Below are 14,440 nucleotides of genomic sequence, written 5' to 3'. Positions count from 1 at the left end.
GTTGACTGATAGGCATTAAAAATAAAACTTATTGTGATTTTTTTTTTTTTGGTTTCTGAATACATAAAAGATAAATAGTTTTAAGTAAGATATTCCCTCGGGAATATTTTTTTATATTCGTTAGCAGATTATAATGTAAAACAAAATCAAAAAATACGCTCCAATATATGGTTCATGTAATCGATTTTTACAAATATGAATATATCAATATACATGTACTTTCAAAGTGATGTATATTTTAAATTGACCGTTATTTCCAAATAAAAAACAAACGTGATTACGTCAAGAATTTGTGCAAGTGTAATTCCTATAATAAAATATTTATGCTTGGGCTTGGCTTGTCAATGGCGGTGCTTTCTTTTAAAAGGAAATGGACTCGATTTTTGCCAAAGGTATTTTGTTTGCGATGCTTCAATAGTCAACCAAATTTTAAATATTTCATTGAATACTCAATAAATAGCCAGAGTCTTATGTAATGTCTTAAATAGTTTTTTAATCATAGATATTTATTTTCATTTTAAGTATTAACATCACTGCGTCAACAAGATTTGCTAATTATGCATTATATTTTTATGTATATGCAATGTAATATTACATTGTATATAAAAACAATCAAAGAGATGGAGCCTTTTCGTTTGAAAAATTTTAAAATCATTTATAAATCTTTAATATCATAATTAAAAATTGTGGTCTAGTCAGTGGTTGTCTCGTCATTTGATCTTCAAATAACAGCATTGGCTGAAAATGAAGGACAATCATTATGGATGCTTGTAATATACATAAACGTAAAGGGAAAGGCTGTGATTTTTCTTCCAACGAGTACACTTCCATGGACCATTACTTATGCATATAACTAAATTTGGTGTCAGCTTTTCAAATATGAATGAATAATTGGTCAACAAATAATTGCTTTTATTCAAAGATTTAATTTCATTAAGTGAGAATCATGTGTGTATAGCTTGTGAGTCACGTGGTCTGTTGTAGTGGAGTTCAAGGAAAATGAAATTTATTATAGCTTATCAAAATAAATTTACGAATAATATCCACCGTAGTCTAATGAGAGCAGACAGTTTTTTATATACATTTGCTCAATCTTTTCTTCGTGACCCTTAGAAAATAGTGTAGCGACTAACTTGTGAAAAGTCAAGTGTGGTGAGTTTCATGTTTTTGCAAGTGTGTGTGTGTGTGCGTGTGTGTGTGTGTGTGTGGGGGGGGGGGGGGGCATATGCCACTTGCATATTTATCCGGCACAGTGTTTTAAACTTAATTTTCATTTGGTGGACACCCGCTTAAAATAATACATTCTGATGAAGAAGGAATTGCATTCATGGTGTGAGGCTCCCCTTGTGAGGATCTGGAGAAGGGGGGGGGGGGGGTCAGGATCAGCCCACTTCGTCTAAAAAATTCAAACTTCTTAAATGGCTTCGGTTTTTACTGAAAATAGGACATGGATCCTCCATACAGCAAACAAAATTATTCCTTTGACACCTTCTCCTTCGCCAAAAAGACTGTTTTTATTATCTTTATTTCATAAAATTTAAAAAAATATATTCATTTTACATGTTCTTTGTAGGTATAATATAAAAAATATACATGTACAGTACATATACAGTACATGCAACTAAAAATAACTAAACTCTTCAATTCATCAAATTTAACAATGAAACACTATTGCATATAAAAAAATTCATAAAAACTAATCGTAATTGCGTAACTTTGTTTTCAATGTTTGATTAAAAAAAAACACACATTTTTCACATTTCACTTTACATTCTGTCAAAAGTTAATACAAAATCAATATATCTGTCGGTCTTAAAAAAAATTAACCATATCCAAGCTAAGCACCGAATTAAAAACCGTTCTATGAAAAATATTTAAAAATAAACAATGTAATTTGTATACTTTCGATAAAAAAAACTGCAAATACAGAAATAAAAAAAAAGTATAAATAATTATACTCAAACGAAATATGATGCCCTGAACTACACAGACCTATCTACGTTCCGAATACACAAATAAAAGAAAAAATATAACGATATGATTTTGTTTGACGGGACTATCAATATTTTTACAAGTACATTGACAATGAAATAAAGATAGGGGAGAGGCACATGTGGTTGTAAAAAGTGTATTCGATACTCCTCTCCCTCTTTCCATCGTCATTAAAATGATTTTTCCTGAAAAATGAATGCCAATCGAAACTTCTCGGTCCTTTCAAACAAGCGGAAAAAACAACAATGATTTAAATGACATCTCTATATAAGAGTTAGTAATATGCCTACATGTACAAGTAAATGAATTCATTGTTCAAATTCAATAATATGCCCTTGGTTACATCAAAGAAATGACAGTCGATGATGTCTTGTCGATACTTAAATCGTTGGAAAGTGACTTCATTTCGTATAAATGACGACACTACATATGATTTTTTTTTTCAAACTCTTCCGGAAAGTCTTAAAATTTCAATTAACATGAGTGGTACATGCTTAAGCAGCCTTTGACAGTCTCTACATGCACGCATTGTACAGGCTTTTGGCAGTCTCTATTTGGATTCGTATAGAAGTCCAGCAATACAGGCCGTCATGAAACAAGCAACATTCCCAGCAATCATTGCTCTGACGACAACCTGTGCGAGCGCCGTTTGGCGGCGTGGCGCCATTGCGCCTAAAGCTCCCAGCATGATCCCTATGGAGCTGATGTTGGAGAAACCACACAGGGCATAGGTGGATATCACAACTGATCGGTCCTGTTAAGTACAGAAAAAATAAACTGAAAAATTTCTGACCCGTTTTACATCTAAATATATATACCTGAAAATAAACGACAAACAAGTTAACATGATATCATTATACTTCAATAGTTTGTTTGTTTGCATTGTTTACATTTTTCATGTTTTGTGTCGGTTATTCTTTTTTAAATATTAGCGGTTTATTTCATATTGAATACCAAACTTAATTAAGTTAAAAATCCTACAGCTGAAAATACATTAATTTTTATTAGAAATTATAGGAAATCATATATATTAAGACGAAAAATATGAGTTTGAAGGACACATACAGATACAATTACATAATACAACGTTGTAATAATAAAAACATATTGAACGGACAATACTAGTAGTTACGTACCTGAAGGACTCCACCGACTAAGGTATGGTTAAAATCATCATACATAATATCGTTCCCTGAAAAATGCCAGTCTCCCGTAAATGATGAATTCTGTGTTGGGAGCAACTCATACCTACAGTCCACAAAGAGAAACAAAAGCTTTAATGATTTATTATTTCATTATGGAATATTGATTATTAAAAGATCAAGGGCGCATTCATCAGAACTGCTGCTCGCAACGGCAAGCGCCCACAAGCACTCGCTCTTCTGAACACGCCTCAGATTTTTTTTTAAAATGACACGTGACCGTACCACGTGAGGTTTTCTCTGTTCTTGATGTATACGGACAGCCGGGTGTATGCGTAGAACTCGTTGATGAACGTTTTGTCTCCGATCAGCTTGGCCACCTCAAAGCAGTCGTCCTCTGCTACCCCCATCAGAAAAGCCACGGGATAAAACACGTACGAACAGATAAACTGTAACCAAGGTAACCAAGGGACATTAAGGTACATGTACATGTAAGGTAGTCCGTTTAAATTTAAACTCATCAAAATTATATTACGAAAGTCAAGTATACGTTAACTATTACATTGAACATATTTTGGGATGGTGTATATTGGTATATGCGTAAGAACCTTGAATTTGTATATGTCTATGAATTATATTTTTACGTTTAATTAGGAAAAAATGTCTGTTTAGTGGAAGAAAATACCCTCCAGGGAAAATATCTTAAAACATTAATCAAATAGTCGCTAGAATCCGCCATCTTTTTTTTTGTTACAAACAAAATTTAATTATCTTACTTTGACAAAATAGTCAACAAGTTCTGTATATCTACAGCAGGGAAGTATATATATACATGTACTAGTATAATTATACGTCCCTGTCTACAGTTATGAAAGTAAAAGATGTGATAATAAAACATAAAAATCTTAAAGGATTCGATAGAGGTTACCTGGAATGAAAGTTCCTCGCCCGGTTTTTCCAGACCGATTCGGTTTCCGAACCAGATAAGGGTCTGGTTTAGGAACTCGATGAGAGCGATGAAGGCGATGAGGTTAACAGCAATGTTGGCGATAAGTGATATTGACTGGGAAGCTCCTTTGGAGGCCGCCTCGATGATATTTCTTTCTTGGCTGAAGAAAAATATTTCACTCGCTGTATGGCTTATTATAATCAGTTTTATTTGTTACCAACGACCATATTTTTTTTTAAATGCTGTTTACAAACGGATGATGTTTGAAGGGTCGACAATAAACTTCGTTATGAGAATATTTTTAAACACATGTACATGTATTAAAATATTAAAAAAACATCTTTGAAAGAATTTGTATTAAACAAAAAATCTACAGTTGTCTTACCCGGATGCCAGATTGTACACTTCTTTTCCGGTCCTCGACTTCCGGGTCTCAGGGTAAAATAGTTTTGACATCGCCAGAGCGGCCGGGGCGGACATAACAGAAGCAGACAACAGATGGTTAGCGGGGACCTAGTCAGAGGTTAAAATATTAAATGAATAATGTAAATGAATCTTTAAGCGGTTCATTCATTTTAATGAGAAAACACTCCCTATTAAAATATTACTCATATACTACATAAAAAATTGTGAAATACAACGTAAAAAACTATACGATTTTGAATCGTATGTAGTGTATGTATTCAATTTGTATGCCGCCATTGGTACTTGTGGTATTAGTATGCGCAAGTTTTCCAAGTGAATGCCAAAATAAACCCAAAATGAAATAGATTATTTCCAAAAAAGTATGTTGCATTCATGAGAGTGTAGCGCTTATAATAATTATAAACATCGTTGCTGAGATTTATTGATCGGATGTGTGTGTTGCTGTACCTTGTATAATATGTATGCTGCCATGACACTTCCGGCAATGGTGGCGAACCCGCCTGTACAGATGGCGTGAAGTTCTGATCTCGTCATCTTAGAAATGAAGGGGCGGATCAAAAGAGGCGCCTCACTCTGCAAATAAAAATACCCACATAATTACTTTGAAAAACTCTCAAAGCATTTAGAATGTAACCAAAACTTTATATATTAAGTTTTTGTATAACCATGTAAACTTTGGTGGAATGGTAAAATTAATGTGGTTTTGAATTCATCAAGTTAACAAAATCAGAATGATGACTATTATACAATGAATCAAACACTATCCAAACAACTTGAGCGTTGAAATGGCGTTTTCGCATCTACTAAATTAAGTGATTAAAAAGATTTTGCCAAATTAATTTTTGCTGACAGCAAATCCATATAAATGTATAGATTTGGTGGCAGAATGTTTCACTGTATATACTAAGTAAAAAATGAGAGGTTTTGTCTTAGACAAAACGAAACATTTTTTATGGAAAGGGATGTGAACTTACCGCTATAAATACTTATAAAATTGATGTTATTTTAACACTAGTACTAGTATTTCCAATGGCATTAAATAATAGAACTTTGAACTTCTGTAAAAGTTTTCTGAATTTGTATAAAACCTGATGTCAACATACATCATATTACAACTTCGTCACCACAGTAACATGACGTCATACCTGACCAATGAAGATGTTTCCGGCGGCGTTCAGTGACTCCGCTGGTGACGTTCCCATCACGGCGGCCATGAACCGCGCGATGTTACGGATCAGGAACTGCATGACCCCGAGGTAGTACAGCACAGAGATGAAGGAGCTGAAGAACACGATGACGGTCAGAACCTGCAATCAATGATACAACAAGGTTTGTACCGCACTTTGATACAACAAGGGTTGTACAGCACTTAGATACAACAAGGGTTCCAGAGCAATGTGATACAACAAGGGATGTACAACACTGTGATACAACAAGAGTTTTACAGCACTTTGATACAACAAGGGATGTACAGCACTGTGATACAACAAGGGATGTACAACACTGTGATACAACAAGGGTTGTACAACACTTTGATACAACAAGGGTTGTACAGCACTGTGATACAACAAGGGTTTTACAGCACTGTGATACAACAAGGGTTGTACAGCACTGTGATACAACAAGGGTTTTACAGCACTTTGATACAACAAGGGATGTACAGCACTGTGATACAACAAGGGTTGTACAACACTTTGATACAACAAGGGTTGTACAGCACTGTGATACAACAAGGGTTTTACAGCACTTTGATACAACAAGGGATGTACAGCACTGTGATACAACAAGGGTTGTACAACACTTTGATACAACAAGGGATGTACAGCACTGTGATACAACAAGGGTTGTACAACACTTTGATACAACAAGGGTTGTACAGCACTGTGATACAACAAGGGATGTACAGCACTGTGATACAACAAGAGTTGTACAGCACTGTGATACAACAAGGGATGTACAGCACTGTGATACAACAAGGGTTGTACAGCACTGTGATACAACAAGGGTTTTACAACACTTTGATACAACAAGGGTTGTACAGCACTGTGATACAACAAGAGTTTTACAACACTTTGATACAACAAGGGTTGTACAGCACTTAGATACAACAAGGGTTCCAGAGCAATGTGATACAACAAGGGATGTACAACACTGTGATACAACAAGAGTTTTACAGCACTGTGATACAACAAGGGTTGTACAGCACTGTGATACAACAAGGGTTGTACAGCACTGTGATACAACAAGAGTTGTACAGCACTGTGATACAACAAGGGATGTACAACACTGTGATACAACAAGGGATTACAACACTGTGATACAACAAGAGTTGCACAGCACTTTGATACAACAAGGGATGTACAGCACTGTGATACAACAAGGGATGTAAAACACTGTGATACAACAAGAGTTGCACAGCACTGTGATACAACAAGGGATGTACAACACTGTGATACAACAAGGGATGTACAACACTGATACAACAAGGGATGTAAAACACTGTAATACAACAAGGGTTGTACAACACTTTGATACAACAAGGGATGTACAGCACTGTGATAGAAGAACTGACAAACATTACGACGGTCAGAATGTTAAGCTAGAAAAAAATAATAAACAACAAAAAGGTTAAAATGATCACGATTCTTCTAATGTGGTGGTTATTCTTGCAGTCTTTGGCTATTCAAATAACGTACTGTGGTTTTCTCAAAATTCGTTGAAGACCAATTTTCGAGGATATCGTTGTTAAGTTGATCCACAAAACTGAATGTTCATTAAAGTGCAATTTCTACAATGTAACATGTTATACCCTCAACCCCACAAGAGTATCAATTATCAAATTCACAAAGTAATTTTAAAAAGAAACAGGCCTCAGAACCTCCCTCCCTCATCCCCCCGGAAAAAAATATCCCCCTTTTTAGAAAAAGTCAGAATCTGCGCATGTTACAGTATATCAATATCAAATCAAGTTTATTTGACGCTTGCCTGAAGTGAAACGTGCAATGATAACACGGGCAGCGTTAAGAGTCTTATATATGACGTAATTATTATAGATATATTGATAATTAAGGAGTACACACTGCCCAATACATAATTGTCTCTTAAGGTTGTGTTAAATTTCGTGTCCATTTTTATGGGCTCTTATGTAACACATGTACTAACAGTACCTTAAACGAAACAATAAAACTTGGAATGCTCAGGTAAATACCACCCCCTTTAACAGTTTAATGGTCTATGCTATCTGCTTCTGATCGTTTTTATTACCATAGAATAAGTCTTGAAGACTAAGATTCAATCGGTTGATCCCTGTAAAATTTACACTGTTTACATTTCACAGGAGTGTGGGTTTTGGTCAACTAGACATGAATGGTTCGCCGGGGAGGGGGGAGGGGATGTGAACATAATATGAACTAGCAAAGATTTACTTCTTTCTTTCTATGATTTCTAAATATTCTGTTTGTGTCCCGTTTTGTTACTCAATCGATATTCTTCGAACAAATGGGCAAGATTCAACTTGGCAGCGCACCCCCGCGAAACCCTCCTCCTCCCCCCCCCCCCGACCGAAGCATCTTCCTTCTTTTACAAATGAAAAAAAAAATAAATATGTCTATAAAGAAAAAAAAATTTGATAAGAAAAAGAACATAAAGAATAAGTTTTTCCTTAACTAGTATCCCTCCATGCCATGAATGCTCTGCTGCAACCAATTTTGAAATCAAACCACTTCAGTATTGGTTGTATTTCAATTATAGTGGTTGCAGTTTGATTCTTCCAATAAAATACATCCCCAACCACAATTGAACTAATTTATTCCAATGGTGGTTTTATTTCATTAGTGGTTGCAACAATGCCCTGAAGAAAAAAAAATAAAGTGTCAAGGCGTCAATGGTGTCTTACCTTGAAAGCAAAAAAATGCTCTTCGTACCCAAGCCCGAACACGAACTTTGACCCCTCGTCCGTATAGGCCAGGAATTCGGAGACTCTGTCCCCCAGCCACCGGAAGGCGCGGTATCCCGGGTCCCAGCGGAGGATGGCCAGGGCGAAGTAGAACTGTAGGGCCAGGCCCCAGAACACGGGCCGCCAATTCACCTGATAAATCACCATATAAATTACCAAATTATTCATTTAAAAGTGAAAAAAAAAATAATAAAGAAAATGAGAATTTTGGGGTATTTTTTTCTCATCATCAGAGCACAGACCCATATGTTGTGTGTTGAAAAGGTTATTAGATAAATGAAATTTTAAAAAAATTGAAGCAAAAATGATTTGTTGGAAATATTCCTCAGAACGTAGGTCCCAAAATTTACCCTTTAACTGAGAAAAAAATCACTTCCGCACATCTAGAGTGTAGAGTACGTGTAGCAAATGCACATTCCCCCAACTTTTTTTGGCAAAGTTAGATATAACCATACCAATAACCCCTTTTTTCATTTCATTTTCTGCTGGTTCAAGATTATTGATAAGTATAGCACCCCCCCCCCCCCTTCAATGTTTGCTTCCGACGCCACTGAACTTAGATATTAAGACTAAGCAAAGAAAAGAAAAAATGCATTTTCATTTTTTTTGGTACAATTTTCTTCACAATAAGCCCTGAAATATTCTCAGTATCATAAGCTTTATATTTATTCCGGCCCACAGAAAAAAACATATTATTTTTGTTATTTCTTATTTTATTTAATATCATTGAGTGATAACCTTTATAAGCTAACAAACAAAAAAATAACTTGTTATCGATTATCAATTGTAGATTAATATTGTTTATTGGTGTTTTGATCTGACTAAAATCAGACTTCCACATTTTTTAATTTGGCAATTATTGTTCTTTTTTATTATTAATTGATTGATATTCCCATGTGACGTCATTCAAAATATAATGTACAGTGTATTTTATGTATGGAATTCTGTTTTAATTACAATGCCACATATGCATTTAAGATCGTGAATACAGTAAAACAAAGATATAGCGAACACGCTGAAAATGATTTGACGCCTAAAACATATTAAATGTTGTAAACTTGGCGGATGTAACGACTTAAGCTTGTATAACGAAGCAAAACAGGTCGTCCGTGACATTTCGTTATAAGCGTGTTTTACTGTATATGGTATTTTTAATTTGGTGAATAGATAACTTACCCTGGCGGGATTGTAGGAGAAGATGTAAAATAACAGAATAAAGAACACCATCCCAGACAGAGAGATGAGGTTATTTGGGGTTTTTAGCGCTATCTCTACGATGACGTAGATGAACGCACCAAGGGCCAACAGGATGCAACAGATGATGTGGAACCTACATAAGTAAGCAAAGAGAATACAACCATAAAATTCAACAAAAATATCATTTATCACGTGACAAAAGTTGTCCAAAAAGGTAGAATTTAGAAATACAAGAGTGACGAAAGATGCCAATGAAGGTGGAATTATATAAGAAATACAAGAGTATATTAACTATTTTTTTAAATTCAAATGTTTCATACATACATGTACATAAACATATCTAAGTGCATTTACATTTTTTCTTCTGAAAAAATTTGCTGAGAGATTTTAGCAAGAGACCTTGAATTACCGAAGTATGTTAGATTTAGTACATCAAAAAGATTACAGACGGGTAGGAATGTTCATTTAGCCAACATCCCGCTTTGGACACCGTTGTTAGAGCATGTTTAAGTTTTGAGTTTTGGTTGTACATTGTCAATTATGATGAGAATAGATATGCAATTATTTATTATGCTAACTTAATTTTCTAAGCATGAACTAGTCAACCTAAACAATGATTTACAGTGCGTTCGAAGAGTTACTCGTAAAATAGCCTCCTCCGACCTATAAAAACAACTTAAAAAAACAAAACAAGAAGGTACACATAAAAATATAACCCACCGACCCACAATCACCCCCTTCCCCGAACAAAAATAAAAAAAACAGCAAAACAAAAATGCACAAAAAGAACTCGGGCCTGCCGTGTCATCAAAATTTTCGAATTCCTCACTTAGCCCTCAACTAAAGTTTGTAAAAATAAAGTGATAAATTTGAGGTCAAAACTGAGACTTGAGGCTGAGTAATGGCTTTTGGAAAGTTGGTTGCGAATATGCCAGGCAACGTACATGTACTTCAAAAATAAAATTAACTGCAAGTGTAAGAAAGCTTACCATCGAGCTATAGTGTCGCGCGTGTCTTGGTCAATCATGCTCCAGTAATAATAAAACGTTATCCTGTCACCAAAAAAGGAATGCATCGCAAAGTATGTAATAAACAGTGCAAGCAATATTGTCATAACAAGGAGCCGAACAGAGCCTTCGTCCCCAAAACGATACAGCATAGAGGCGATGAAGTAAGCCATGAACAGAGTCAAGAGACACACATATATGCAGGTCCAGACCATTTCATTGTATTTTTTGAAGGCACCAAATATTCCGGTTTGTAGTCGCATGATACCACGTGACCACGCATTGCCGTAATGGGAGTCGTCTTCATGTTCTTCATCTGAAGACTCAAAGTCGTCTTCTTCAACGAGATCTTTCTTCACCTTACCCTGTTGGGCAAAAAAAGCAAAAAAGTTTGAACTGAATTAAAACTACATTTTACATGCATTTGTGATAACAAAATACCCATCAAACTTTTTTTTGAAACGTTGTAGTGTTAAAAAGTGAAAAAATGGTTATTGTCATCGTTTCGTTTATACGGCATACAATGTATTATGCTGTTTTATATTTCTTGCAATTTATTTTCCGACCATAAGATCTTGAATATATCTTTATTAATAAGAATGATATGTATTATTCTTAAGCAATATAGAAAGGCAACCAAGCTCTTCAAATATTGTTTTTTGCAACATCATTTTAAATATTTGACAAAAAAAAAATCACGTTTTCTCGTTTTTCTACAGCATCGGTATCCGGAACAAATGCGGGATTGTCTTTTCCAAACTTCATATCCGGTTCCGAGACCATGGTCATAGTACTTCCGGGCTGGCTGTGGTAGTTGGAATCGGAGCTGTCGTTTTCCACGACCAGTTTAACCTGACGTAGTTGTACCGAGTTTCCGTCCTCATTCATGATCAGTTTTTCTTTATCTTAAAATGGTATTCTTATGTAGGCCTGGTATTAAAAAAGAAAACAAAAACAGTTACAATTGTTACCTGTGTGCTCCAATCATCCACATCCTACATAATTATACAGTATCTTGATTCGGTTGAGGTCATGACTAAACCGATAAAATAAATTAAACGAAAAATATACCGTTTAAATGATGTACGTTTCTTTTTTTTAAGTTCAAGTTTTTAGCTTCCTTGATAGGTCTAGTAATAACATCGGTAACAATCTTTTAAAGGCAGTTAATGAAAAATCTTCTTTTTTTCATTTTTTTTTTTGAAAATGAAAACAGCTTTAAACAAAACTAACAAAATAATCTGCTATACTCTGAATGTAAATGTGGTTGTAACGAAAAATTGATATACTTTGCAACAGAAAACACATAAAATCATAGTTTTACCTGTAGATGTAGAACCATTTGAATAAGACCTTGGAGTTTCGTACGACGTAACTTTATATTTTTTATGTCAAGACAAGTTAACTAAGATGAGGCTGGTTTCAAGTGAAATGTACACAAATTGCCTGGCAAGACAAAACCTATTGATTTCAAAGAACCATGACTGAGTGGTCAGCAATGAAATAGACAGGCCTACGTCACATTGTCGTTTGATACAACTACCCAAAGTCCAAGCTGTTGTTAAAATGGTTTTATGTACTTGGAATTGATCAAGAATAATCTTTATTATCATATGATAAACAGATATAAACTCGGCCTGTGAGGTTAGGAAATTTATCGCGACCTATCCTGCAACATATTCTTTTTTTTTCATCCCCTCAATGTGAAGATTTCAACTACTAAATTGCATAATTACATTTTCATGTAATATAGCACCTTTTCTATTTGATATAATAATTTCAAATGGAATTGTATACTATGCCTTTGTTAATAAGCGTTCATGTGCATTCTGCCTGCTATTATAAAGAAAATTTAAAATATTTTAAATCCAAAAATAGCCTTGTGATGAACCCTGAATGTTATGGGCATTAATGGGTTTTAATGTAAAAAAAGGACAAAATAATCTATCAAAGTTATTTAAAACTAAGGAACGTCTCAAGTGCCCTTTATTCCATACTACATGTATTAATACTAATGGCTGGTGAGTTTGTTTATCCGCCCCGTATTTCAAAGCAGATTCTCGTATTTCGACAGAAGAGTTCGGTCAACAAACCAACTCTTACTCCAGTGCTACATGATTTCGTGAATATACATGTATCTCCTAGCGAATATGTCTATTTAAAATGTCTGTTTCTAACATGTGGTAGCATTTAGTCTTTCTCCGGAGAAAAGGAGAGCTATGCCCAGAAAGCCCATACCTACACTAACGTTCACGAGATATTATAAAGTAGTAATTACCTCGACAAATTTTACTATCTACCTGAGTCAGAAATGATGTTTCAGTAATACATCTGTAAGGGTATATCGATATCCAATTACAGGTATGTACCTACTATACCTGGGTTTAGGTACGTGACTTTTTTTTTAGTAGAAATTAACTTGCCTTTGCTATGTTGATCATTTATCAACATACATGAACGTTATGTGTCTTAACATAAATATAATACATGAATTACATTGTATTTAGTATTGCAGCGACACGGGGAGAGGCGACATTTACAAACCAATTAAAGTACATTTTAAAAGCAAATATATGTGAGATACAAGTGAATAAAAATACAACAAACTGCATAATATAGTGTATCACACCGGCCGGTATATCCTACAACTGGTAATGTTTCTTCAGAAATTGTTGAGCATACTTATGTATTGAGATACTAAAGTATTGAGAGAGAGAGAGAGAGAAAGAGCAAGAGAGAGATAGATAGTTAGAGAGAGAGATTAACACCTTACCTTCTGTCGATCGTGAGAAAGGTAAACAAATACTAGTAAACAAAGAAGTGCTGACTAGATCAGGGCCCGTTAGTACACCTCCAATTATACGTAAGCTAAATACAGGTGCGACTTACCATTTCCTCATTTCCTCGCCCCCATTCATTGTGCACTCCGCTTATGCATTTTTAATGAATGACAATTACAATTCATCAAAATATCTTTGAATAAAACAACTTGTGCACTTACCTATTCGTTTTTCTATATTTGCTACAGGTCGCGCGTCGTTGAAATTCAGTGAACCGTGGAGAATAAGGGACATTGAGGCCACGGTAACGACATTTTACGTTCTACCTCAGCAAATCGACAGGCAAAGAGATTTAAAAAAAAAATTCTCATTGCGTCCACATCTTTAGCTAGTTGATCATCGCCAACGGCTCTTTCGAACAAATTTGAAATCCGCGTGCACTATTCTCAATAGTGTTTGAAAAACAAATAATAAACTATGGTTAACACTTTAAAACAAGTCCCTTTTTTAGAGGTGAAAGGGTTTTAAGAAAATCGTAAAGAGAACTTAAGAATTTAATACAGTTGGACTGATTGCGTAATATTTCTCTTCTAGAAATTCTCCTCTTTTGTTGATATAACTCAAAAAACGAAATATCTTGATTTACAAACTTAAGCAGTATTCCTGTCAATAGAGAAGATAGTGAGCGAGTTCGATCACAAACCACGGTCGCCATAGTTCGACTAAAATGAGATCGAACTCACTTTAGTCCGACTAAAATGGAACCGTGGTCCAACCAACGGAGAGTCTCTGGTCTGTCTCTGGTCAGGTGGTTTAAAGATGGCGGCGGAAAGCGAAACCTCCAAAAATTGCTTTTCTTAATCAGCACAACATGCAATGTGTTAAATTTTAGCGTGCACACATATGATTTAATGTGTTTACAAGGTATTGTCCGTCCTTTTTCATGAACAGTAAAATTAACATTTTTCTCATTTTTTTAACCAGACATCGAC

The 14,440-nt window shown here is 35.0% G+C and overlaps 1 protein-coding gene across 3 annotated transcripts; it reads right to left on the bottom strand.

Moving 5' to 3' along the window:
* Window positions 1–1,512: 1,512 nt before the first annotated feature.
* Window positions 1,513–13,822, bottom strand: LOC105320490 (solute carrier family 28 member 3). Of its 3 annotated transcripts, none has more exons than XM_011418432.4 (12): window positions 13,670–13,822; window positions 11,368–11,598; window positions 10,651–11,033; window positions 9,641–9,794; window positions 8,405–8,596; window positions 5,655–5,816; window positions 4,957–5,082; window positions 4,469–4,596; window positions 4,063–4,243; window positions 3,420–3,583; window positions 3,129–3,240; window positions 1,513–2,746 (listed from the first exon to the last, which is right to left on the bottom strand). In XM_011418432.4, the coding sequence occupies exons 2-12, from the start codon at window positions 11,554–11,556 to the stop codon at window positions 2,543–2,545; spliced, it is 1,995 nt and encodes a 664-aa protein (XP_011416734.3). In that variant the 5' UTR covers window positions 11,557–11,598; window positions 13,670–13,822; the 3' UTR covers window positions 1,513–2,542. The 3 variants fall into 3 exon arrangements, with proteins under 3 accessions (XP_011416734.3, XP_011416735.3, XP_011416737.3); XM_011418433.4 differs by having other exon boundaries at window positions 13,558–13,676; XM_011418435.4 differs by lacking the exon at window positions 13,670–13,822 and adding an exon at window positions 13,442–13,552.
* Window positions 13,823–14,440: the final 618 nt, after the last annotated feature.

Source organism: Magallana gigas, chromosome 10 (assembly GCF_963853765.1).
Source record: "Magallana gigas chromosome 10, xbMagGiga1.1, whole genome shotgun sequence".
Classification (NCBI taxonomy): domain Eukaryota; kingdom Metazoa; phylum Mollusca; class Bivalvia; order Ostreida; family Ostreidae; genus Magallana; species Magallana gigas.
This window is presented reverse-complemented; position numbering and strand designations above follow the sequence as displayed.

What these genes read in the sequence shown, in the direction of transcription:
- LOC105320490 (XM_011418432.4), bottom strand. Translation starts at nt 11,556, where the DNA reads ATGAATGAGGACGGAAACTCGGTACAACTACGTCAGGTTAAACTGGTC. An exon ending in GTGTACAATCTGGCATCCGG is followed by an intron (nt 4,244 to 4,468) that starts GTAAGACAACTG and finishes ATTTTTCTTCAG; the next exon opens with CCAAGAAAGAAATATCATCG. An exon ending in GCGAGGAACTTTCATTCCAG is followed by an intron (nt 3,584 to 4,062) that starts GTAACCTCTATC and finishes CCTTGGTTACAG; the next exon opens with TTTATCTGTTCGTACGTGTT.